Below are 26822 nucleotides of genomic sequence, written 5' to 3'. Positions count from 1 at the left end.
ATACCTGACATATGCTTCCTTCTTTTTCTTAACCAAACCCTCAATTTCTTTAGTCATCCAGCATTCCCTATACCAGCCAGCCTTCCCTTTCACCCTGACAGGAATATACTTTCTCTGGATTCTTGTTGTCTCATTTCTGAAGGCTTCCCATTTTCCAGCCGTCCCCTTACCTGCGAACATCTGCCTCCAATCAGCTTTCGAAAGTTCTTGCCTAATACCATCAAAATTGGCCTTTCTCCAATTTAGGACTTCAGCTTTTAGATCTGGTCTATCCTTTTCCATCACTATTTTAAAACAAATAGAATTATGGTTGCTGGCCCCAAAGTGCTTCCCCACTGACACCTCAGTCACCTGCCCTACCTTATTTCCCATGAGTAGGTCAAGTTTTGCACCTTCTCTAGTAGGTACATGTACATACTGAATCAGAAAATTGTCTTGTACACACTTAAGAAATTCCTCTCCATCTAAACCTTTAACACCTTAACAATCCCAGTCGATGTTTGGAAAGTTAAAATCCCCGACCATAACTATCCTATTATTCTTACAGATAGCTGAGATCTCCTTACAAGTTTGTTTCTCAATTTCCCTCTGACTATTGGGGGGTCTATAATAAAATCCCAATAAGGTGATCATCCCTTTTTTATTTCTCAGTTCCACCCAAATAACTTCCCTGGATGTATTTCCGGGAATATCCTCCCTCAGCACAGCAGTAATGTTATCCCTTATACAAAATGCCACTCCCCCTCCTCTCTTGCCTCCTGGAACATTAAGCTGCCAGTCCTGCACATCCCTGAGCCATGTTTCCGTAATTGCTATGATATCCCAGTCCCATGTTCCTAACCATGCCCTGAGTTCATCTGCCTTCCCTATTCGGCCCCTTGCATTGAAATAAATGCTGTTTAATTTATTAGTCCTACCTTGTCTCTAACTGTTTGACCCACTTCTGTTCTCAGCTGTACCCGTCTCAGATCGATCTCTTTCCTCACTATCTCCCTGGGTCCCACCCCCCCACCTTACTAGTTTAAATCCTCCCAAGCAGTTCTAGCAAATTTCCCTGCCAGTATATTAGTCCCCTTCCAATTTAGGTGCAATCCGTCCTTCCTGTACAGGTCACTTGTACTCCAAAAGAGATTCCAATGATCCAAAGATGCGAATCCTTCTCCCATAACCAGCTCCTCAGCCATGCATTCATCTGCTCTATCCTCCTATTCCTGCCCTCACTAGCTCGTAGCACTGGGAGTAATCCAGATATTACTACTCTTGAGGACCTCCTTTTTAAATTTCTGCCTAACTCTCTGTAATCTCCCTTCAGAGTCTCAACCTTTTCCCGTCCAGTGTTGTTGGTTCCAATGTGGACAATGACCTCCTGCGGCCTCTCTCCCCACTGAGAACATTCTGCACCCTCTCTGAGACATCCTTGATCCTGGCACCAGGGAAACAACACACTATTCTGCTTTTTCTCTGCTGGCTACAGAAATGTCTGTCTGTACCTCTGAATACAGAATCCCCTAATACAATTGATCTCTTGGAAGCTGACGTACCCCTCGTTGCATTAGAGCCAGTTTCAATACCAGAAACTTGGCTGTTCGTGCTACGATCCCCTGAGAATCCATTACCCCCTACATTTTCCAAAACAGCATATCTGTTTGAAATGGGTATATCCACAAAAGACTCCTGCCCTAGGTGCCAACCTCTCTCACCCTTCCTGGAGTTAACCCATCTCTGTGACTTTCCCCCCTTCCTATAACTGCCATCTATCATATACTGCTGCTGTTGCAAATTCCTCATCGCTTCTATCTGTCTCACCAACCGATCCACTTGATCTGATAAGATTCGCATCCAACAGCATTTATGGCAGATATAATCTGCAGTAACTCTTAAACTCTCTTTAAACTCCCACATCTGACAAGAAGTACATATCACAAGCAAAGGCCATTTTTGCTCCTTCACAATCTACAGACCCAGAAAATAACACCATCTTATTCCTCTACAAACACTGCCCCAGGTTAAATTAATAGCTATGGCTTACATTTTAAGTTTAATCAAAAGACTTAGTTCTAAAAACATATAATCAAGAAAGAATCCACTATACTCACTACTGCAGCCTTTCTCTTGGACAGACTTAAAACAACAATTAACTTATCTGATTCTGTGCTGTGAACTGCGCCCAACAGTTCCTCCAAGATTAGTTGTGAATTTCACTGTTTGTTAATTTTCCCAGATACACTCCGATGTCCAGCGATACACGAATTCAAACAGCAAAGGTGGTAACTGTACAGTTTCTCTCTCTCTCTCTCTCCTGCAGTGTCCTCACCATGTGCTTCCTTTGTCTGCTCTTCTCCCTTCTAATCTGCTGTTGTTTTGACCTTTTTTTCCAAAGTTCCAAAACAATGCAACAGCATATAAAACAGTAATTGCTGCTCCTGGGATTCAAGGAAATCACCTAAAATACCTCAAAAAAAGGAGCAGCTCTTACAGCCAGAAATTTTTCCTGTCCTCCATCTTGGATTACCCAGAATCCTCTTGTATTCGTAGAGATATTCTTATATTAATTTTGGCCTCTTCAGCATCCCTAACTTTAATTGCCCTAGCATCGCTGGCTGTGCCTTCATCTGCCTTGGTGCAAGCTCTGGAATTCTCTTCCTCCATCTCTCTGCCCTGTCCAGAAGACAATCTTTAATATCTATTTCAGTGATTAAGCTTTCACTCATTTTACCTAATATTTTCTTCTGTGGCCAAGTATCATATTTTGTTCTATAATCTTCCCATGAAAGTGCCTCAGTAAGTTTAATTATTGTCAAAGACATTGTAAAAATGTAATTAGTTATTTCTACTCAAGTTGCAATTCCCTATATTACAACAGTAAAGACACTTAAAAAGTACTTAGTTGGCTCCAAAACAAAATTAGGTTTGAAGGATGTGGATTTTGATTTTATGAATGCACGCTCTTATGAAGGAGAAGCTTGTTAAAGATTTTTGTTGTTGCGATGTTGTGCCAATTACAGAGAAACCTCAATTAACCAGCATTTGATTATCCAAATTTCAGATTATCTGGACAAGATCGTAAGGTCCCAATGCTTGGCTAAACTGTGTTATCCGGCATTCAATTATCTGAACATTCGATTATCCGAACAAGATACTCGCCACCCGAGGCGTTTGGATAATCGAGGTTCCTCTGTAATGGGTTGATGTTCCACAATGGGCTGTACAAATGTCAGAACTTTCTTTGCATATCTTTTTCCAGTGAGCATTCCACTCAAGCCAGTTTAATTAATGTAATGATTGATAGTTTTACATTTTGTAACCATCACTGTCTAAGCTTCGGGATGGATTAGCCATTGTCTACAAACCAATTGGGGAGATTTTCTCTTCCATCAATGTGCATCTGACCAGATGCATGGGAGGAGATGAAGAATAGCCCAGTTTTTAATTAACTTCAGGAGAGTCTTGATCTTACCTCTTCATCCAAGTTAACTGCAATGCCAGGTGGAAAGGTTGTACCAGTGAGTGGTTCCCAAAGCATTCCGATGGAAGGTAAATGTACTCTACAGCAGATTCACAGACCCATTCCCTCCTGTCTCTTTGCTCGGTTAACCACTGAGACATGACAAAACCCAGGAAGCCTGCTTTACCTGTGTTGCACGTTGCCAACACTAGGATATGAGCGATGTTGACTCCAAAGTCTGATATCTGCTGCTCCTCGGATAAGGGGTGAATGGAGGAGATTTTGATCAGGGTGGATGTTCGCAGGCCCAGTGGCCATCCTATGTGGATCTGATGCCTTGCCCCAGCAGAGAATCGAGGTCATAGTTACTATTTTGTAAGGTGTACAGCATACTCAGTGTGAAAATATGCATGACAAACCACATTAGGTCTCTCAAGCCTTCAGCCTTCTCCCCCATTCAATAAGATCATAGCTGATCTGATTACTCCACTATCCTGCTAACACCTGATATCCAGGGTAGCTCATATCAAACCTTTCCTCTTACCTGGGGTATTCTTGTTCCTCTGGGTGTCAGAAATAAGCCTTGGAATTTAGAGTAAAGGAATAGAGTGATCTCACTGTGGGTAGCTATGCCCAATAAAGCCTGTCGCTTTATGAGTGCCAATATCAAATTAATGAACAAAGATGTACGCAGCCATGTGCATGTGGTTCCAGCAACACTCAAAGGTTGACTGCATCCAGAACAAAGCAGCCCACTCAATTGGCACCCAATACAGCCCCCTTCAATATTCACTTAGTTTACCATTGAAACCCAATGGTAGCAGTGTGAACCCACCTACAAGATACACTGCAACAACTCCCTAAGGCCTCTTCAACTGTACCTTGATACCCAAGACAACTACTGTCTGGAAGGACAAGGACAGGAGATACATGGGAACACTATCACCTGCAAATTCCTTTCCAAGCCACACACCGTTCCCACTTGGAATGGTATCACTGTTTCCAGCAATGTTGCTGGATTAAAGTCCTTCCTTCACAACAGCACTGTAAAGGACTGCAGCGGTTCTTGGAGGCACCTCACCACCTCCATCTTTGGGGTTATTAGGGATAGCCAATAAAAGTTGACCCAATCTTATGCCATGAGCAAATAAGTACAAAATACAACACAGATGCACCCAGTCACTTCCCTCTGGAACACTGAGCTATGCATCTACCAGTTATTTTAACCCTGGTCTTGTTAGAAAAGTTGTACTTCTGCAGTTACCTTGTGGTTCCCAGAAACCACACACAACCTCAAGTTAATTGGCAACTTGTCAAACCATAAGGAAGGCTGGTATCAAAAACACAAATGCTGGAAAACTCAGCAGGTCAGGCAACATCTGCGGAGAGAAAAAGAGTTCATGTTTCAAGTCAATGAAATTTCGAAACATAACATTTATTTTTGTGTAGTGGAATTGGGGAGAGGACAGAGGACAGAAAGAACAAGAGGGGAGGTCCCTAATAGGTTGGAGGGCAGGAGAGATTAACTACTAAAAGATGTGGTGGTTCAAAAGTCAAAGAGAGTGGTAACAGTTGGAGTAAAGAAATAAAGGTTATGTCCCAATGAGGAATGAATAGTGATATAGCAGCAACTGCATTTATTCCCACTGCAACAACACTGTTACAGGACATCTCTGCAGGGGTTCCTCAGGATAGTATCCTAGGCCCAACCATTTTCAACTGCTTCATCATTGACCTTCCCTCTATTGTTAGGTCAGAAGTGGGGATGTTTGTTAATGATTGTAAAATGTTCAGCTTCATTTGCCACAACATCCAGGTTCAGGGTGACAAGTGGCAAGTAACATTGTCTGGCCCTTGTATGGCACCAATGACCATCTCAAATGACGAACTTCAACCATTACCCCTTGACATTCAGTGGCATCATCATTGCTGTATCTCTCACTTTCAACATCCTGGGGGCTGCCGTTGACCAGAAACTGAGCTGAACTAGCCATGTCAATACAGTGGCTACGAGAACAAGTCAGAATGCTGAGCGAGTAACTCCCCTCATTTTCCCTAAAGCCTGTCTATTATCCACAAGGGCACAAGTCAGGGTTGTGGTGGAACATTCCCCACTTGCCTGGATGAGTGCAGATCCAACACTCAAGTAGCTAAACAATGAAACCTACGAACTGCGGTTGCTGTAAATTAGCAATAAAAATAGAAATTGCTGAAAAATTTCAGTTCTAAAGAAGGATCACTGGAACAGAAATGTTAACTCTGCTTTCTCTCAAAGATGCTGCCAGATCTGTCAAGTTTTTGCAACAATTTCTGTTTTTGATTCAAGAAGCTAGCACTGTTGAGGTCAAAGCAGTCTGCTTGATTCACACCACACCCACAAACATCCACACCCTCCACTGCCAATGCTCAGTAGTAGAAATGCATAACCTCCAATAAGATACATTGCAAAAATTCACCAAAGGTCCTTAGACAGCACCTTCTAAATGTTTGACCACTACCATCTAGAAGGACAAGGGCAGTAGATACATGGGACTACCACCCCTGTAAGTTCCCACTGAGTACTTCACCATCCTGACATGGAAATATATTGCCGTTCCTTCGCTGTTGCTGGGTCAAAATCTTGGAACTCCCTTGCTAATGGCTTTGTGGGTCAGCCTACATGAGATGGACTGCAGCAATCCAAGAAGGCAGTTCACCACCACCTTCTCAATGGTAACTACAGTAAGGCAATGATGCTGACCCAGCCAGTGATTCCCACATACCATGACTTACTTATTTTAGAAAGAAATTGCCAGGGGCACCCGTGCAGTCACAGTGCCTGTGGTTTTACAGCCACGATGGCCGCAGGACCTTGGAATAGCTTCACACTTCAAGTTTTGCTTTGTATTGCAGCTTGGTGCCCCTGAGGTGAATTTTAAAACCCTTGACTCACTCACTGCCCTGCTCCCCTCAGTGAATTGGCAAGCTAGGCACCAAGGAGTTACTCAGAAGCAAGGGATAAAACTATTGGGATGGCAAGCTGAGCAGTGAACCAGAGAAGGAGAGCTAGCAATAATGGGCGCACATTTTCTCGTACCCGTTTCAGTGCAATGGGGTTACATCATATCAATGACACTATTTTCCTTTACAAGTGCAATGTCAGGGCATCCACTATTTGGTACCCATCTGAATGCAGCATCAAGATATAAGTAAACGCTGGTAAAACAGTGTGTGGCAGTTTAGAACCTATTTCCAAATGACACATTCCAGAGTTTTACTTTTTGGAGTCAAATTTAAACTTTTTTTTATCTGAAATAGCACATTAGGAATTCTCTGCACTGACAATGAAGCTCCATTATGTGACACTTTCAAAAGACAATGGGTGCTCCCTTACACCCTTACCAAAATTATCCTTTTAAAATCAAGTCTTCCACATATCAATCAAAGAGTTATATTCCAGAGACTGCAAATGTCTAGGTTTGTGCAACTGATGATTTCTGAGCTGGTTTTGCAGTCATCTTTGTTCTAAAAACTCAGAGATGAACATTTTCCAACCTGATTGTTTAAAATATTAATTCTCGGATGCACGCATTATTGACCAGGTAAAATCTGTTGTTGAATCCTCAGCACCTCAAAAAGGCAATGGTGGGCGGCCTTTTTTACCCACTGGTTGTAGTTTGATGTAGATTAGATTACTTACAGTGTGGAAACAGGCCCTTCGGCCCAACAAGTCCACACCAACACGCCGAAGCGCACCCAACCAGACCCATTCCCCTACATTTACCCCTACATCTAACACTACAGGCAATTTAGCGTGGCCAATTCACCTAACCTGCACATTTTTGAACTGTGGGAGGAAACCAGAGCACCCGGAGGAAACCCACACAGACACGGGGAGAATGTGCTGAGTGGTTTTCTGATTCCTTTGAAAAGTCAGTTTGTAGCTGCATTGGTGTGGGATCAGAGACAGAACAGGGTCAGGCTGGGTAAGGATGGCTAAAGATTTTAAAAGATTACTTAGCCTAAGGGAGGAGACTTTTTTAATGCAGTGTACAGTTTGGATCTGGAATGTACTGAGCTAGTTGGAGGCAGGGTAAATCGAGGATGTCGAAAGGGAATTTACCTGAAAAACGAAAAAAAAATACAGGTTTATGAGGAAATAACAGGGACTTAGATTAATTGCTCCTTCTGAGGACCAGCCATGACACAAGGAGCCAAATTTGTGCTGGAACCATTCTCTAATGCTATTCCAAGGGGCAATTTTAGCTTTCACTTACAAAAAGGAAACAAAAAAGTAATTTAAAATTGTAACAATTTTGATTTTTTAAAAAAATTCTGATTGCTTTAATTTTTAAAGTTTGAATTAAAATCCGCAACTTGGGATTTGAACTTGCTCAGTCGTGTTGGCTCCTAGATTTGTCTTTTGGTAATGTAACACATCTCAATGTTTTTGATGACAAGGGAAGCTTTGCTTTGTATAAGATGCTAACATTCTGCACAAGACCTGTTTTTAACACAGTGCACTGACCCTTCGTAGTTCTACGGAGCTTGCAATGTGGTGTGCACATTGACTCACGTGGTTTCTCCTGATGTACCTTTTATACGTTTTAAATTGAATCCCGCCCCAACTCCTCAGTCTCTGTCAGGAAGTATTCTTCTGAAGGGTAATGCACAGGAGTCAGTCTCTTCTTTGACCTACTTTTCCCGTCAGCTCCTGAGCACCAATCCATCTCGAATGGACGGGAAACACTGATTGTTTTATTAATTTGGCGCAGGGAGGAGAGGGTTAGGGTATCCATGTGGCAAATTGCTGCTCTATTTATAGGCTATGCGTACAACTCCGTTCCCTCAGCTCACTGTCCCCAACATTGGACGCTGGAATCTGTGTGATCCGCTATCAGAACTGTATTGATAAGTCTTGCTGGAAACATCCTTGTGGCAGTCCATCAGCACTCATTTTTAAAGATGCATGTGTCCTGTTTTTAAAATGCTTTCACTGTCTCTCTTTCTCTTTTCCCCAGCAGTAGCTCATCAAACAGCACTCACTACCCAAGAAGTAATTGTTTTTCCTTCTGTAATGTTTTTTGTCTATAATATCACCAGCAGGCTAATTAGGAGGAGGAGACTTTCTGATACCTGGAGTGGATTGAGAGAGTATCCCTCCCTATCTACTCCCATCGTATGTATGTATCTAACACCTGGATTTCTGGTAAACATTCCCCATCAAACTTAACTCCGACACACCGAAACTTCCTAAGTCCAGGTTAACCGTGTGAAATATCTCAATCTATTTTCATCTGCCCGCGTTCAGCCCACTTTGGGCCAACCTCGCCTCCCTTGTTAGTCATCTGAGATGGGGCTGGGTGTCGGGCACGCCACCCGCGATCTGTGGGAGCTCATGAAATGAAAATGACTGGAGGAAATCCCATTCCGCTGAGAGCGACAGACGTCTGCTCGCTCCGGCCCCATCACTCGCTCCCGTGTATTAGCATAATCAGTCGCTGACTCGTCTACAGGAGCTGGGGAGGGGATGAAGCAGGAGGCTTGCACTGCTGCCTGCCTCTCTCGCATGGGATGGTTCATTCCTCGCTAATTGGATCAAGGAGGAAGTTGCAGGGTTGTCTGTGCAGTTCTGAATGGTGCGTGTGTGTGTTCTGATTTCTCTAAGACCTACCACCCCCCCCCCTGTGTGTGTGTGTTTCTATATCTGTCTGTGTGCAGATGAAAGAGGAGGAAGTTCTGTTTGTCCTCTCCCTGTCTCTGCACCACCCTGCCCCCTTCCCTCTCCCCTCCCCTCCCTCCCAGCTAATGACACCGCTGTCTCAGTGTGCATAGAGCTGTGGGCACCTGCTGCTCCTTATTAATGACTCTGTAAGCAAGCTGAACAGCCACAGTGAGAACAACAGGATGCTCCTGCCTCACGTTTGTTTTTCATGAAGGGGTGTGTGGGTGGGGTCTTTAATTTTACCCCCTCCTCCCCAGGTGTGAGAGAGAGAGAGAGAGCAGGAGCGACTTTCAATCTAAAAATAAATGGCAGTCTGAGCTGCTGAAGCCAGAGATGACTTGAGCATTCACTGGAGAGACAGGGGGTGCAGAGCTGCTAAACCCAACGTTCACCCCCCACCCCTCCCTCCCCCTCACCAAGAGGATGTTGGTGATGGGCTCCCTGTCGCTGTCCACTTGATGCCTGTAGCCCTTGCTGCTCTCTCACTTGCCCACTGTTCCTCTGGAGGCTCGCACGCAGCGGACGAGGCACCGTCCATGCGCCGGGAGGATGTCCGAGGAAGGCAGTGAGAATTCTCTGGAGCCCTCCCACCTGCCCTGCCCGACCCCGTCGACCGAAGACACGGCGGAGGACGCTTCCTCGGCGACCCAGGCGGGCCAGAACGGGGCGCTGGGGCTGAGCGGCCTCATTGCTACCTGCTGCATCTGCATGGAGGTGGAACGCGTGCGAACTTGCTTAAACTCTGAGAAGATCTGCATCATACCCATCATGGCCTGTCTGGTGAGCCTGGGTCTTTGCATTGCTGGCCTCAAGTGGGTTTTTGTGGACAAGATATTTGAGTACGAATCTCTGACGCACCTTGATCCCAAGCGCATAGGGCAGGGTCCTGTAATCTCTACTGAACAAGCAACAATTGCCGAATGGCCGCCATCAACCGCCTTTACCTCCACTTTTCCGATATCTGATTTGATCCAGACAGTGAACGATCCTGATGAACCTTTGGTGCTCCCTTCCACTCCCTACACAAGCCCCCCATCTCAGCCCCCAACCTCCCCTCCTTCCTCCCTACCCTCCTCTGTCGTGCTTGAATCTTTCTCCCCCGACCCTGTCATCACCAAAAGTCGTGAAGTGACAGAACCAGCGCCTGTCACCCTTCCCCAAATGACAGATACAAACCTCATTATCGCACCGGCGTTTAGTAAGTAACATATTCTTTTCCTTCTGGTTCTTGGGGAGGGGTTGGGGGAGGCAAAATCTATAGCCTTTTGTAATCTGCTACTTTAATATTTTCAGAAAAAAATCATGTGTCTCGTTGAGAAAGCTGTTTAGTCTGAATGTTTTGAATTTGTTCTCCAGAGAAATGAGTTTGAAAAAGATGGAATCCTCTTGACTTTATCACATAATCAACAGCACAAAGAATCTATTTTACATGCTCTTCAATATTTCATTCAGGGTAAGGGGTGTGTTTACTTGGGTGTAGACTTGCTGTCAACAAATCCCTACAAATACAGACTTTGACTTTCGTAAAGGAACTTGTGCTAAGTCACCCCTAAAATAACAGCTATCTGAAAACAGTGCAGTGGGAAATAACTCTTTCAGTCACTGGCCCTCATTGACAGAAGCCTGTTCTTTGTGTTTAACAACATTATGGGACTATAGCTGGACTGCTGTTAGCATGTTTTAATAACCTTGTGAGTCCTTGCTCATGGTTCCTCTGATTTTTACCATGTATTCCAAAAATACTTAGCCTGCAGACTGATTGCTGCTAACTCTGTTTTAGACGAAAATCTTTGTTAATTTGTTTTCTGACCCTTCCATGAATAAGGTGCGACCCATTTAAAAACCATATTCCCTATTTCATTACAAGCTGCTTTTGAATTTAGTCCGAAACACTAGCTGAAGATAAATCAGGAAGGCAGTCTATATTTATATGATTTGTTTGGAATAATCAATATTTATTCTCTTGCTAAAGGAGCTTTAGTGTGCATGTGTGTATCCTCTCCTGTGATTTCTTGCCTGGTTCTGAGATGAATTTCAAGGTCAGTCACTGCTGTGAACTAATTGATTCTAGTCTGTTCCAGAGACTTATGGAAAGACAATCCTGTTAATGTTGCCTTGTAGGTTGTCCACTTTGTACAATGACTTGGCAAGATTTTTTTTCTCTCTCTTATTAGTTCTTGGCTGCCTGCCAAGCTTTTGATCTATCTTCACTTGTTTGACTGGTTGCAAATGGTACTTTTTGCAATAGTTTTAATCTGTTATTCTGGACCCAATGCACATCCACAGCCTTTACTCAGAATATGAGAGATTTAATTCCTGCCTGAGTAATTTACTTTTACTGATGAAGGGCGTTTGCCTGAAACGTCGATTCTCCTGCTCCTGAGATGCTGCCTAACCTGCTGTGCTTTTGCAGCACCACACTCTCGACTCTAACGTACTTTTACACTGCTTTCTGGGAGTTTTACTTATATTGGCTTGCAATTCTTTTCCCTGGATATTTGAGGTCAAAATCAATTCAGAATTTGAGGGGTTAAACAGCAGAATGCAAAGCCAAGGAGTGTGTAAAGACAGCTGTGGCTAGTGGCTAGTCCTTGTTTCATGGTACATATCTTTGCTTTTCACTGCTTTCATCAAAAGTGCAAGTCAAGTCAAAGTGCATTTTGCTTTAGAAGATGGTTCTTATTCTGCAAAGTATTCAAGTCAAGCAGAGCCCCCCCCTCTCCCCCCCACCCCCACCACCATCCCCAAGCAATTGCTCAGTTTATTTTTACTCAAATGTCCTGTTTATAAGTTACACATTTGGAGATTTTTTTCAAAAATAAATATTCTGATTGGCAGAAGGACCAACAATCAGATTTGGTAGATTTAAATTGATTGATATTAGAACCATAGATGATAAAAGGAACAATTTTTTTAATCTTAATATTTTTAGATTAGATTCCCTACAGTATGGAAACAAGGCTTTCGGCCGAACAAGTCCACACCGACCTTCTGAAGATTAACCCTCCCAGATCCATTCCTCTACCCTATATTTACCCCTGAGGAGAAAGTGAGGTCTGCAGATGCTGGAGATCAGAGCTGAAAATGTGTTGCTGGAAAAGCGCTTATGCCCGAAGAAGGGCTTATGCACGAAACGTCGATTCTCCTGTTCCCTGGATGCTGCCTGACCTGCTGCGCTTTTCCAGCAACACATTTTCAGCCCTATATGTACCCTTGCCAAAGCACCTAACATAATGGGCAATTTAGCATGGCCAATTCACCTGGCCTGCACATCTTTGGATTGTGGGAGGAAGCTCACGCAGACATAGGAAGAATGTGCAAACTCCATACAGACTGTCACCCGAGGCAGGAATCGAACCCGGTTCCCTGCTGCTGAGAGGCAGCAGTGCTAACCACTGAGTGACCGTGCTGCCCACGTAGTTAGTGTCTATACAATACTGCCCGAGAGTGTAGTGGTGGTTATGACAAGTCCCACCGTGGCTTTCAAAAGGGAATTGGATCCTATTTCAAAAGGGAAAATGTTGTTCGGTGGCAGTGAAACGGGGAATAATTGGAATGGGCTGGCATGAACGCAATTGGCCAGTGGCTTCCTTCTTCTGAACTGTGGCCATTCTAAGATTCTAGACAAGGTCACTGGAACTGGTTTATGGTTTATCTCATTTCAGACAAGCTTAGGTTCGAGACGGTCAACCCGAACCTGTGGTCACCATCTTTGTCAGTTAATCTGAAATGGTGCAGCAGCCAGATAAGGAAAGACAGTGGCTGACTTCAAGCTGCAATCAAGTTAGCATTGCCAACTCTCCAGGACGTAACGACAAATCTGCAGGTCACGCCTCTGAGGAAGTCAGGAGAAAAAAAATCACCGCAGCAACAGGAAAATGTTCTTCGACCAATTTTATTTGTCAGTGGAGATTGGGGGAGATTAGCTGAAAATCAAGAATCAACCAATTAAGGAATTAAATTGTTTAAATAAAAGCAAAATACTGGGGATGTTGGAAATCTGAATCAAACATCGGGAATTCTTGAGAAACTCAGCAGGTCTGGCAGGCTGTGTGGAGACAGAGCAGTGTTAATGTTTTGGGTCCAGTGACCCTCCTTGAAAAGGGAATGAGATAATTGTCTTAAAGGAAGAACTTTGTAAGGTGACAGGAAAAAGCTGAAGAATGAAATGATTTGCTTTGTGATGGCTGTGGACAGGTGAATAAGGATATGTTGGGAACCAATGGCAGGTGATTTGGGGGCAGGGCAGGTGGAGGCAGGGTGTCATGTGATGACATCTCCAGAAAACTGACCAACCAGAGTTCATGGTCCGAATCCCCCATGAGTCAGTGTCTCCAGGAGAAAAGGGAGGAACTATTTAATTATACACAGAGACTTTGTTAGTCTTACCAGATACGGTACCCGATTCCGAATGGCAATCCTGAAGCCTTCAAAGAAGGGTGGAGTGCCTCAGCAATTGGCATCCATCAATATTGGCTGTTCTGAAAGGGTAGAAGCAACATCAACATCAGCTGCTGAAGTCGACACGATAAGCAGAATGTTGTGCATCAGATCGCAGCCCATGAACTCTTGCCAGACTCTGAATGTTGTGGGTTCAAGTCTCACGCGAGAGATATGAACACCTAATCCTCACTGGCTTTCAGTACAATACTGAGAAAGTATTACAGTGTAGGAGGTGCCATCTTTCAGATGAGGCACTAAACTGTGCCTCTTTTGCCTCTTCAGATCGATGTTAAAAAGCCTGTGGCACTGTTCAAAACAATTTATTTCATTATTTTCTTGCTGTTTGAGGAACGTTTTACTGCGGGTAACCCCCATACCACATTTCCCAAAATTACAAAATAACTGTAAGTCACTTTGGGACATCCTCAAGTGAGATGCTATACATAACGGCAAGTCTTAATTTTTAGTGATAGTTTGATTCTTTCTGACCCCTACCTTTCCCTCTGGCAGATTAATTTCTGTGTTCTTCAGATTCTCCTGGCTCCCCAGTGAGTAAAATAAATAAAACTGATTTGAATTGTCCTCAAGTTTAATCTCTCCCTCTTTCTCGTTGGGCACGTTTGTTCCCAAGGCAGTGATTACTAACAATCCCCGAGTAAATAGAATGTCAACCTCACCACCATTTTAGAAATGGTTGGACTAAATGACAGAAGTACATTTCAGGGAAAGCTCGATGTCAGAAGAGAGAAACGAAAAGAAAAATATGTTGATAGGATTTCGAGACAGCAGGGCAGGATGCAGCTCAAATGGACCAAATGACTTGATTCTGTGGCAGTGTTATTGAGCCTGTCATTGTGTGAGATGACCAGACATACGCAATTGAAAGAAAATACTCTCATGTTAATGGCTCAATTACTGATGCTCCTTCTGACTGCTCGAGTCGAAGAATTTTTCAGAGTCATTAACACTCCTGTTGGAGGAATAATACTCAAAAGAAGAACCGACTGAAGTTATTTTTATTAATTCCACGTAAGTTGAATGATTAAAAAAAGGTTCCACTGATGAATCTGCAGTTTTTTGTCATATCTCCTGCTTGTACCTTTATAATAGTAGCTCTACCCAAGTGAGCTCAGTAAAACAGTCTATCTACATGGGATTGAACGACACTTGCCCAGCTTTTCACTGTTAATATTGAGCCAACAAAGCCCTGAAATCCATCGAATCAATGACTTCCTTCTGTGACATGGTAGCAGTATAGTGATTAATGTCAACAGGGTGCCATTTGTAAAATATGAGGAGTAAAGTGGCTCCTGCATTTGCTGGTTGACTTACTGCAGTTACCGAGTAACTGTGCTGCAATTTAAGGTTTATGCAGTGAACAAGCCTTTTTTGAACCAGAGAAGATGGAGAGAGAGACACACACACACACACACACACACCCCCAATGAATGCATGTGTCAGCATGGGTGCACCTGTGACCTCTGTATTACACACCTAGATGGTCTCTGTAGCATGGCACCTGTCTGAAAAGATCATATTTGAGCTCTCTTCCCACATCTTGGCAACCAAAGGACAAAAAAACTGGTGAGGTAGTAAATTGTACAGACCAAAGTCCAGTGTTCAATTTCCAATCTGTCACCTCTGCCTAAATTACTTTACCTGAGTACCCCTGAATTATGGAGGGCAAAAACCATTTTACCTTCCTGTTCTATCTCACTCCTCAAGTACTCCTTTGAACAGTGGTCACTGGCTGAGGACAGCAGAGAGGTTGTGCGTGATGCATTTCCCAGTTGAGGGTAATTAAGGATGGGCAGTAAATGCTGGTCTAGCCAGCGACACCCACATCCCACGATTGAATTAGAAAAAAACCCATTAACACTCACTGTCTAGATTTACATAACACTTGACCAATTGCCCAAGATAGCAGAAACCTGTGGGCAGACTTGGAACAGAGCCAGTTGTAAGAGTCAACATGAAGAAATTAACATACAAGTGTATGAAATCAGGGCAGAAGTCTAGGCCATTCAAGCCTGCTCTGCCATTTAATATCATCATGGCTGCCTTGCTTGTACCCTTAAATCCGAATTGACGCCTCCTCCAGTCACCTTTCACTCCCTTACTCAACAAAAGTCTATCTATCTCAACATTAAAGTGTAGAAGACAAATTGCTTCTCGCAGAAGAAATGTTATGTTCTTGTTTGCTCTTTACATTGGTAGATCTTGTTAATTTCCCTAATGAGTGATAAAGGGATATAAAAGGATATTTGGATTCTCCTAAAGGAAGTATTCATTAGAAAATGAATTCTGTTTATAAAGTCATCACTAAATTAGTTGAAAAAATGGTTCTACTATTATACAGATAACTTTTTATAAGGTAAATAATTGCATTTAGAAATAAATGGAAGTTATGTATTGTGTTGGTGCTTAACCTTCAAGCAAATTCTCCTCAATGATTTACCCACTCTATCCCCACATTCTTTCAACCTCACTTTCCCTTCATGTATTGAACAAGTCTAACTTTGAACATTGACATAATTTCTGCCTCCGGCACTAACCCTGGAAGTGAGTTCCACTGCTACTTAATTCTCAATGTGAGAAAAAGTTTCACGCACATATTAAGTTGTCTCTATGACCCCACCTCAACCACTGGGAGTAACATGAGTTATGACAAGTTTATAATATGGTATTATATTCCTATGGCCACTCTACCTGTCTTTCCTGACCCACTGGTTCTTGTCATGTTATGCTGCACAGCTTTCCTATTCTGTATCATTACTTTGAGCACCATGTTGTGTGACTGAAACAAAAAGATGTATAATATTTCTAATGGTGTCTGCAGGTTTGTGGCAGCATGTACTTTTATGGATTCTGGGAACACATTTCAAGCTTAAACCTTAGAAATTAGCAGCTGGACAGAACAGCCCTGAAAATGACTGCCAGCATTCTAATGTATAGCACAGTCCCTGTATACATCACACACACTGGTCTTGAAAGTATTGAAAACTCATTTCTTCCTCTTTCTAAAGTGAGAGTTGCACATTTTTGCAAAAGATTCCATGCCTGGGGGAAATATTTATACACCGAGGAGGACAGTAGGAGCATAAAATGTTTTGGGCATGGTTCAGACAGAGAGAATTGTATGTTTTTAAAGGGAAGATTGGATAAGCATTTGAAGTGAAGGAAAGTTATGGAGCTATGGAAACTCAATGGAATGAAAACAAAAAAGTTCTGGAAAAACTCAGCAGGTCTGGCAGCGTCTCTAGAGAGAAAAACAATTGGATTTGGGTTGCTCCAACTAAGAGTTAGCTCAGCTGCAACAGAGCAAATGACATCTCTCTGGCCCAAAGATGGCATGGAATTTGTCAGTTGAGAGTATAATGGACATATTGTCATGTCTGAAAAATGTGTTGCTGGAAAAGCGCAGCAGGTCAGACAGCATCCAAGGAGCAGGAGAATCGACATTTCGGGCATAAGCCCTTCTTCAGGAAGGCTTATGCCCGAAACGTCAATTCTCCTGCTCCTTGGATGCTCCTTGACCTGCTGCGCTTTTCCAGCAACACATTTTTCAGCTCTGATCTCCAGCATCTGCAGTCCTCACTTTCTCCATATTGTCATGTCTGTTGAATGTTTGACTTTCATTTAGGGCAACGCTGTGGCTCAGAGTGAACACAGCTGCTTCACGGCACTAGGGACCTGGTTTGATTCCCTCGTGGGGCAAGTGCCTCTGTGGAGTTTGCATGTTCTCACTGTGCCTGCGTGAATTTCCTCCATGTGCTTCCACAGTTCAAAGATGTGTAAGTTCGGTGGATTGGCCATGCTAAATTGTCCATACCGTCCAGGGATGTGCAGGCTGGGTGGATTAGCCATAGGAACTGCAGGGTTGCAGGGACGCGGTACTCTTCAAAAGGTCGATGGGGACTCAACTGAATGGGCCGAATAGTCTGCTTCCACACTGTCGAGTTCTAGGAGTTATCAGGGGTACCTAGAGGAGAAATTGAATAGAACTACGAAGTGTTTCATGAATTTAATTGAGCGCAGGCTTTCTTTTAAAGAGTACCTATGAACACACTTGCATGTGTTTCTGTCTGCTATTTTAACCTAGGACTGGGCTGTTCCAACAAAGGGTTTTAGCAGTTGGGCACAATATAACACATGGAGAATGAAACCGTTCCAGGACATAGCTACTGACTATCATGTGAATGACCCCTTTCTCCAAACCTGTGCAACTGAGTGTCCCTTTTCGAAATGAGTGCGACATTAGCTGCAGATGAGTTTATTTTTCATACAATCTGCATTGAGGTGATAGCACTGCTACCAGATGCTGTGTAGATGAGTCACCCACTGTGCTCCGATGGCAATTTAAGAAATTGCTTCATAATGATGAGGAATTGATTTTTGTGCGATGCTGCTTTGCTATTACACCAAATGACTAATGGATACCAAAGAGTGTGGTCACGAAACACGGTGGTCAGCATGAGAGGGACTAAAAAGCAAAGGCAATGCCAACAGAGCCCCGACAAACTAACAGCAAAACCAGCTTCCATTTGTTTGGCATCACACACACAGTAAAATATTCTGTGGCACCTCTTAGGAGCCTGATCAAATACTGCGATGCAAAAGGAGATATTGAGTGTATGAGGACATATTATCCAAAGCTAGGTCAAAGAGGGAGATTTTACCGGGTATAGTAATGGGAGAGAGCGAGAGAGAGAGAGAGAATGATGAAGAAGATTAGGGAGGAAACTCCAAAGCTTAGGTTCTTGTTAATTGATGGTGTGGCTGTGAATAGTAGTGTAACTCTAATCAAATGAGCAAGAGGCACAAATCGGAAGAATGTGGAGATCTCGAGATCATGCGCAGAGACGGGGAGGTACAAGGGGAATGTAAGTCCATCAGCATTGGAGTGTTTGGTAAGTAGGACTTGGCAAAAATTAAGATAGGTGAATGCAAGCCTCCAGAGGATACAAAGTATGGGGTCTTACAAAACATTGATACATTGCACCAGCACTGTTCAAATGTCTATGAATTGCAGAAAGGCCATAGTGACCATGTCAAGCTAAAACAGAGATCTAGTGTAATACCCATGTTTTACTCTCTGTCTCACTGTGTGTATCCCAGTCCTTAAAACATCAGATTATTTGAACTGAGACTTTCTACACAGTCAAGTCCTTCAGAAGTCTTGTTCCAAATGTATGGAATCTTGGTGAGACAGCGCCCAGAGTATTGTGTGCTGTTTTGGTCCCCTAACCAAAGGAAAGATATACTTGCCCCAAGAAGGATTGCAATGGAGGTTCACCAGACTGAACCCTGGAATGGTGGACCTGTCACATGTTGAGAGATTGAGGAAACTGGGCCTGTTTGGAATTTAGTGGATGAGAGGTGATCATGTAAAGGTTTATAGAAGGGCTCACCAGGAAAGATGCAGAAAGGATGTTTCTATTGGGTGGACATCTTCCAAGACCAGGGGTCAGAGTCCCAGAATAAAAGAGCAAACCATTTAGGTCTGAACTGAGGAGGCATTTCTTCACTCAGAAGATAGTGAATTGTTATAAATCTCTTCCCCAAAGGCTGTGGGCGCTCAGTCATTCAATGTTTTCAAGACAGAGATTGAAAAATTTATAAAGAGTAATGACAAAAGGATGGGGAAGTAACGTGGTGTTGATGTAGATGATCAACTATGTTCCAGAATGGCAAGCTCGAAGGGCCGAATGGCCTACATCTGTTCCTATAATTAATATCTGACAGCATGTACTGGCTAAGATTTCCATTTGCTTGTTTTCACTTGGAAGTGCTAGTGATGGAATTGCCAAATTTGCTTAGCCTTTAATAAAAGGTGTTTTTAAAAACAAATAACAGGAGGCCACACATTGTTCACACATGAGCGAACTCATTGTTTATAAGTTTTAAATCATCAGCAGATTTAGGATTTTCTTCAACTAGAGTGTGAAAACATGGGTGGCATGATGGCTCAATGGTTAGCACTGCTGCCTCACAGCCCCAGGGACTGAGGTTCAGTTCCACACTTGGGTGATTATGCAAACACCACAGAGTCATTCTCCCTGTGTCTGCATGGGTTTCCTTCCACAGTCCAAAGGTGTGCAGACCTAGGGGATTAGCAACCCTTCCGTGAAATCCCACCGAAAAATTAATGCAGAGACGAAATTGTAACAAGTTCTGATTTTTCTAATTTAAAAATTGGAAATTGGGAAATCAGTTATTTGAAAGAGAACCAAAGTTTGACATTTTAGATCTAAATTTTATTATAATGGTTTGCTGTGCAGCCCTTCCCTTTCAGAGGCTGTCTGATGTATCCTTGCAGCAATTTCAGCAATTTCCATTTCTGTGCTGAGGTGTGTGAGTATGCGTACACAAGTATCTGTCCATGTGTGTGCATATGTAGGTGTGTGGCAATGCATTTGTTTGAATAGGCACATGAGTGTCTGTGTGCAGGCATGCACATTGATTTTGTTTTAAAGAATTTGATGAGACAATAGCACTATGTACACTAGAGAAGTCATGTCAGTCACTATTACACCTGCTATGAAACTTCTATACCATCTAATAGATGTGAAAAGGGATAGCTCTGTTCACTAGTCATCCTAACAAAAGGATACTGGTGCAGATAAAGCACCAGACGCATGTTTGATCCCCAGAGAAAACTAATGCATCCACCCAGAACATAGTACTGGAAACAATACTCTGGAAGAGAAACACAAGTGCATCTAAAGGTGTTCTGGTGATTCAGCTTGCAGCTGCTATCCCATTGTGTATATTCAGTAAAATTTTAACCTAATTTTCTTTAAAGCTTTAATTTGAAGCCACCCTGCTGCTTCCCCTTCTCCCGCTACCTCTTGATCGATATCTGATTTTTGCTTTCACTGATGAGCTCGATGCTCTTGGGAAGGCCTGAGGAGTCAAAGCAATTTGTAATGGGAAAGGTCCGGAAATGAGGAAGTTGGATGCTGGATTGTCTATGGGGAGTTAATTAACATACTGTCAGGCAAAGAGAGTGGTAATGGGCGGAGAAGGACGACTCAAATGTTGCTTTTGTTTATAGCTTTTGGTTTCTGTTTTCAAAAGGTTATTTGAAAAGAAAAGTTAAAGCGAACAGTAAAAATCGTTTTGGTTTTAATGCAGAGCGCGGACTCAAATTTCAATTGAAACACATGCAGTGAGTTGAACTGCTGGCTTCTTAGAGTTGTTTTCAAGTCATTAAATTGCCTTCTAAGGTAAAACTCCTGGGAGAAAAGAGGATGTCATCGCTTGTCCCCTCTTGCTCAAGTCCCTCCCACTTGCACACCCTCCCTTTTCATGCCCCTCACAACATTTCATCTTAACTACACCCCCATTGCGCCCCACTCCATCTTGCTCCCTCACCTCCTCCAGCCAACCTCCAGCCCATTCCCCAACTCTTCCTAATGCTGTTTCCCCCTCTCCTCCTTCCTGCTTCTCTCCTTTTCCTGTCACCCTGCTATTCCTCCTCTTCCTCTGTATCTTTGCAAACTCAAACATGTTTTCTGGAAATTAACCAGCACTCGCTGTGATTGACCTTGACAGAACTTTCAAATTTTGAGCAACATAAATATTTAATCCATCCAGCATTGTCCTGCCAGATCTTACTCAAGTCTGACTCTCTAGTGATGCTGCAATTCTTTTAATGCAGGCAAGTTGAAAGTATATCGAGCCGGTTGTCCTTTCTTTACTCCAGCCTTTGGAAATTAATCACTAGTGTGATTATTGGCTGCACGTCTCCCAGAAAGATTTATAGTGCTGGATGCTGGCAGTGAAATAGTGCTGTCCGGCTGGTGTCTGGGAAATAACCTAGTTGAGGACGACTAATAGTCTCCGAGGCTGGACAGATTGGCAGTGTGATTCAGATTGTGACATTGGCCCTTCAGGACCTGGAATCCATTGCTTCCCGTTCTCTCAGCTACAAAGAGACTGCGCTACTGATTTCATTATTAGCTGGCTGCAATGTGAGGCAGCACACAATTTTTGATAGGATACATCTCCTTTGAAACTGCAGGGGTCACAGAATGAATGTGTGCTGTGACATTCATATGCATACATTTTTTATCCAAACAATTATTCTGAAGCCAACAACCAGGACTATTAGTTTAGATATCCAATTTGTCCTGCTATGTTATTTTTACTTTTTCTAATATCTTTCTATTAGTCCACATAGTCCTCCTGCTCACTGAGACAGCACAGAGGTTACACTATTAGACTAGTAATTCAGAAATATGGACGAGTATCTGATAGGAATTCAAATAAATGTTGGTAACTGAGGAAATTAAGTGCAATTAATTAAATCAATTTGGACTGAAAAGACTGGTATAATGGGGACCATGAAACTGCTGAACTGTTACAAAAATCCTAACTCTTACTAATGTCCTTCGGGAAAAGAGATTTTCTAACCTCCCCTAGTTTAACTTGTATGAAACAACTGATCCGTGAAATCTTAACTACCCTCTAAAATGGCCACAAAACCCACTCATTGGTTTAAACATGGGTAATAAATGTTGGCCTTGATAGTAATGGCCCCAATCCATGAATAAATAACACACAAGCTGCAAAGGCAGTACAATCCTAAACTACTTCAAGGCTACTTTGAGATGAGCCACCAGCAGGTGTACAAGAGCTGTCGATGCAATGGTCTGCTCTCTAGATACTTTAACGGAGCAGGAAGATTAAACAAAAGACCTCCAAACCTGTGTGCAATGTTTCTTGGTGTTTCTCCTGTCATGTCACTGTCAGCTTCCAGTCTCGCAGTGGCCAGAAGGTGTCGAAAACACCGTATCATAGAACCCCTACAGTGTGACACAGGCCATTTGGCCCATCAGGTGCATACTGACCCTCTGAAGAGCTTCCCACCCAGACCCACCTCCCTACCCTATCCCTGTAACCTTGTATTTCCCATGGCAAATCCACCTAGTTTGCACATTCCTGGACACTATGGGTAATTTAGCATGGCAAATCCACCTAACCTGCACATCTTTGGGCTGTGAGGAAACCCACACAGACACCGAGAGAATGTGCAAACTCCAAACAGACAGGTCCCTGGCTCCATGAGGCGGTAGTGTTAATCACTGAGCCACAGTGCCACCCATTATCACCTCTCCAGTAAATAATCCAGTCTCCAATCTGACATTAAAACAGGAATGATCAGGAAGAATCTGTCTCAGTGGGAATGGTCTCAATCTTAAAGGTTAAGTGGATGATATGGGAGCAAATCCAAACTGAGGTAAAAGTCAGCATGACCGTTTCTTCCCATTCAAAGCATTTGGGCTTCATCGGCAAGATCAGCATCTGTCATCCTTCTCTAATTGCTTTTGAGAAGGTCATGGTGACTTGTGAACCCTTGCAGGTCCCAATGCTGTGAAGTTGAGAGTTGATGTTGTGGGTGTTCTATATGAAATGGGTTTGGGAGACCTATTCCAGTAGCAAACAACAACAATCTCTCTGTAGCATGGAATCATAAACATTTGACAGTTTCATTCCAGAGTCATGTAGAGAGATGCTGCAGAATACCAAGCTCATTTTGTCAATGTGCTCGTGTTCTATTTTAATTATTTTCCTAACCTATTTTCAACGAATCCTGGGCTGGTTTGGAAATAGAGAGCTGTATAAATAACTGGCTAGGAACGTGATTGCAGCTAACGAAGATAAACCCTACTAACAGTGTGTGCAACGTTGTAGTGTCTGAGTTGATGGGACTGTGAAAATGACATGTCAAGAGATCATTGGCTAAGATGTAGGATTTAAAATTGATGGATATTTTGCAGCTTTGCTTGGGACCGGAGGAATAGACTTGGCCATATCATCCCTTTCCAGGTGACAAGTTTAGACTGAAGTCAGTGATGGAGCAATTATCCATTGTCTGTGTAAGAAGTGGATTGATCGACCAAATAACCTTCCTATGTAGGTCATTTGTTCCACTAAGTATACTGACTTTCGCTCTCGTCGAGGCATCGTGAGCACAGGAATTATTTGCAAACAGAATCGAAAACAACTGCATCTGAGAAACACACAAAAATGGCAGCAATTGTATTAAAGAAAATAGAGAATTGGTACTTAGTCCCTGTGGTGCAGTAACTTCCATCAAAGAAAGACAGCTCTTCACATCCCAGCCAATTAAGTACATTAGCTGTTGTGTTTTCCTTTATGTTACAAATCAATCCATTCACAGCAAGGCATTCCAAACGTCATGGATTTAGAGGGCGAGATTTTTATTTAAAAAGAAGCATTAATTGAGGATATTAATCAGACCAGTGAGAGAAGATTTTTGCAGCTAACTAATCCCATGTGAGAGCAGATGATCCTCACCTGGATATGCCATCTCAAAAAAGCAGCAACAGAGCTATGGTAGTCCCTCAGTTCTGCTGTAGAATGTCAGTCTGAGTTGTAAGTGTTTTGAATCAATCAGCGTAGACATGTGAGACATTTCCAGTGGAGGTGGAACTTGAAGCCAGGCCTCCTGGTTTAGAGGCAAGGACACTACCACTGCTACAAGAGCTCCCAGCCTTGTTTGGGAGAAGTTGCCAAGCAACCATGTTACAGAGATGTTATGATACTGCTCTGGAGCAAGTGGAACTTAAACCCAGGCCTCTTGGCTCAGAGATAGGGACACTACTGCTGCATCACAAAAGCTCTATGGTACACCCTCAGTGATGTTTTAGTTCACCAGCCCAGCTTGTAAGTATTTTGAGTCAACCAGCTTAGACTTGAGACATTTCTAGTGTAGGTAAAAACAATGACTGCAGATGCTGGAAACCAGATTCTGGATTAGTGGTGCTGGAAGAGCACAGCAGTTCAGGCAGCATCCAAGGAGCAGCGAAATCGACGAACCCTGATGAAGGGCTTTTGCCCGAAACGTCGATTTTTGCTGCTCCTTGGATGCTGCTTGAACATTTCTAGTGTAGGCCTTGAACCCAGGCCTCCTGCCTGTTATGACTATTGTGCCACAAGAACCCAACCTAGGTTGTACGCTATTAAATTTGAACCTCATGATTTAGGCTAGAGGGTGCTACCATTTAGTTAAAAATTTCACAGTTACCTGTATAAAACTGGTTCCATTATGAATAACTTTTGGAGGTTTCCCTCAAAGCGCATTCCAAATTAAAAACCTCAAGTCAGCACACTTTCTGCAGCCCTCTTGAAGTTAATTGGCCAGTTTTAACTCTCCCTATTTTTAAATCCATAAAAGCAGGTTATATTGAGATGTCAGGGATTTCAACTGAGTAATTAATGCTGTTTCACTTGAGACAATTTTGAAGGCAACTAATTTACATCAATTACTCAGTACAAGAGAGACTGGGAGGTGGGATTACTTGAAACTTAGCCCAAACTAATAGTGTTTCATTAAAATGGTACATCTCACATAATGGAGTAATGAAATACCACGTGTTAGTAAACTATGACAAAAAAGTTTGTTGTTGAGATGCTGATGCGACTCTTGAATAGTCCTGCAGGTTAAACTCGATGAATTTGGGAATTCTCTTGATTGTTGACTTGGAAATGTATCAGCGTAATAAGGCAAGTTTGGCATTCTGAGGCCATTTTCAAATTCACGGAACAACTTTCCCTAAATACCTGGCTTTCTAACATGTTTGAATTTAACTCTAACTCTATTTTAAGCCCCTCCTCACTCCCCTTGTTATCGAGTATAATTGATGTCAGTTAGCTGCCTTCCAAGGTCTCCCTGGTCAAACTGCATTAGTGAATCATTTGTAATTCTGACATCTCAATCTGAGAGCATGTGCAGGAGTGTCACTTGGAAATGAAACACAAGGCCCACCTTCAGCCACTGAATCTGTTCCTTCTATTGGAGCGGGACACATAGTGTCCACCACCTACATAACCTCCTGAGGAAAGGCGAATGGATCAGGGGTTAAACTACCATGAAGGAAAGGTTTTGGAGGCTTGTGCTCCTTGACCTGTGAAAGTAAACAAAGTGAAAACTTCCAGGATACTGGATTCAACAAGAAAACTATCCTGGTCTCAGCTGCTGTTTGACCCGTTAAAGTGTGTTTGTTTGCCTTCTCAAATTTGGCAAACAAAAATTTAAAATTCATTGCACACGCTTTTCATTTTCTGACTTCTGCAAAAATATTTTATCAAAAGACAGATTGTAGGGGGAGGAGTGTACACCTGTATCTGTGCAAGTTTTGACTGCCTGTCTTGGTTTGTATTTACCACTGGCTTTTAAGAAACTGTGCGCGTCTCCTGTGGCTAATGCTGAAAATTCTAGATAGTTTGTGTTTTCTGCTCATCCTCCCTTAATCCCCTAAGTAGAGAGCTGCTGTGTGGGCCAACTGTGTGTCTCCATCTGCATTTCATTCTTTTATTCATCAGCATCAGCTGTGTTGAAATGTGGCAGAACTGTGCCTTTGTTTCACTGGATAGTCTACTTGTGAAAATATGGACAAGTGAAATGGTGTTCTGATTATGTTTTCTCAGCAAGTAAGGATTTTGTATTCAGCAATAAATGCCCCAATTGATGGCCAAATAGAAGGTGATTGCTGTCAATATCTTGAAATTGATGTTGTCATTTGCAAAACAGTCTGTACCCTGAATGTGCCTCAGCTTGTTCATTACATCCTCATAGAATGAGCTGTTTGCCCAAAGACTACAACAGGTTCATAGCTATTTGAACGAAGACCGGTCATTGTGGGTGCGTTGACATTTTGTTGTACGATAAATGCTCAAATATGGGTCTATGGCCATGATTCCCTTTTCCCTATTTTTTTGCCCTGTTTCATCATGAGGAAGATAAAGGAATCTTCACTACATCCACAAGAGGTTTAAAGATGAGTCATCACTGGAAACCCACATTCCTCGTAGCAACGGGTTCCATTAGTATTGACCATACACACCTGAAGACTGGATCAAAACTAGGCAAAGACTGAGTGTTTTTTCCTGAATCAACCTGTTCAGACTTGTTATAACACAGCTCTGGAGCAGGTGGGACTGGAACCCAAGTCTTCCATTGAACCACACCAGCCCTTGTATTTTGTTTCTTCAATGGAAAGAGTTAAGGAACATTGGTTCCACTCATTATCCAATCCACTGATGACTCCAAAATATTCTGCTGGCTCAATAATTGTTAGCCACGAGAGATGGGCTCCATTTTAAATGGGGTGGAGCAATGACCATGGAGCAGCCTCAGATCTGCAGGAAGCTGGAGTGATTGAGGCCTTGATGGGATATAGAATGACAAATTGAATTGCA

At 42.9% G+C, this 26822-nt stretch overlaps 1 protein-coding gene across 5 annotated transcripts in view; it reads left to right on the top strand.

Annotated features, from left to right (window-relative positions):
* Positions 1-26822, top strand: part of nrg1 (neuregulin 1) — a 218729-nt gene that overhangs the window by 65181 nt on the left and 126726 nt on the right. For 4 of the 5 annotated variants that reach the window (XM_043674319.1, XM_043674317.1, XM_043674318.1 and 1 more), the window contains exon 1: positions 8979-10347. The exons of the other annotated variant lie outside the window; for it this stretch is intronic. In XM_043674319.1, the coding sequence (XP_043530254.1) occupies positions 9699-10347 (649 nt within the window). In that variant the 5' untranslated portion in view covers positions 8979-9698. Of the gene's footprint in view, positions 1-8978; positions 10348-26822 lie in introns of those variants that run through there. 5 annotated transcript variants of the gene reach the window in all.

This window comes from Chiloscyllium plagiosum, chromosome 32, assembly GCF_004010195.1.
Source record: "Chiloscyllium plagiosum isolate BGI_BamShark_2017 chromosome 32, ASM401019v2, whole genome shotgun sequence".
NCBI lineage: Eukaryota > Metazoa > Chordata > Chondrichthyes > Orectolobiformes > Hemiscylliidae > Chiloscyllium > Chiloscyllium plagiosum.
Note: the sequence above shows the minus strand (reverse complement) of the source record. Positions and strands in the feature narration are given on the sequence as shown.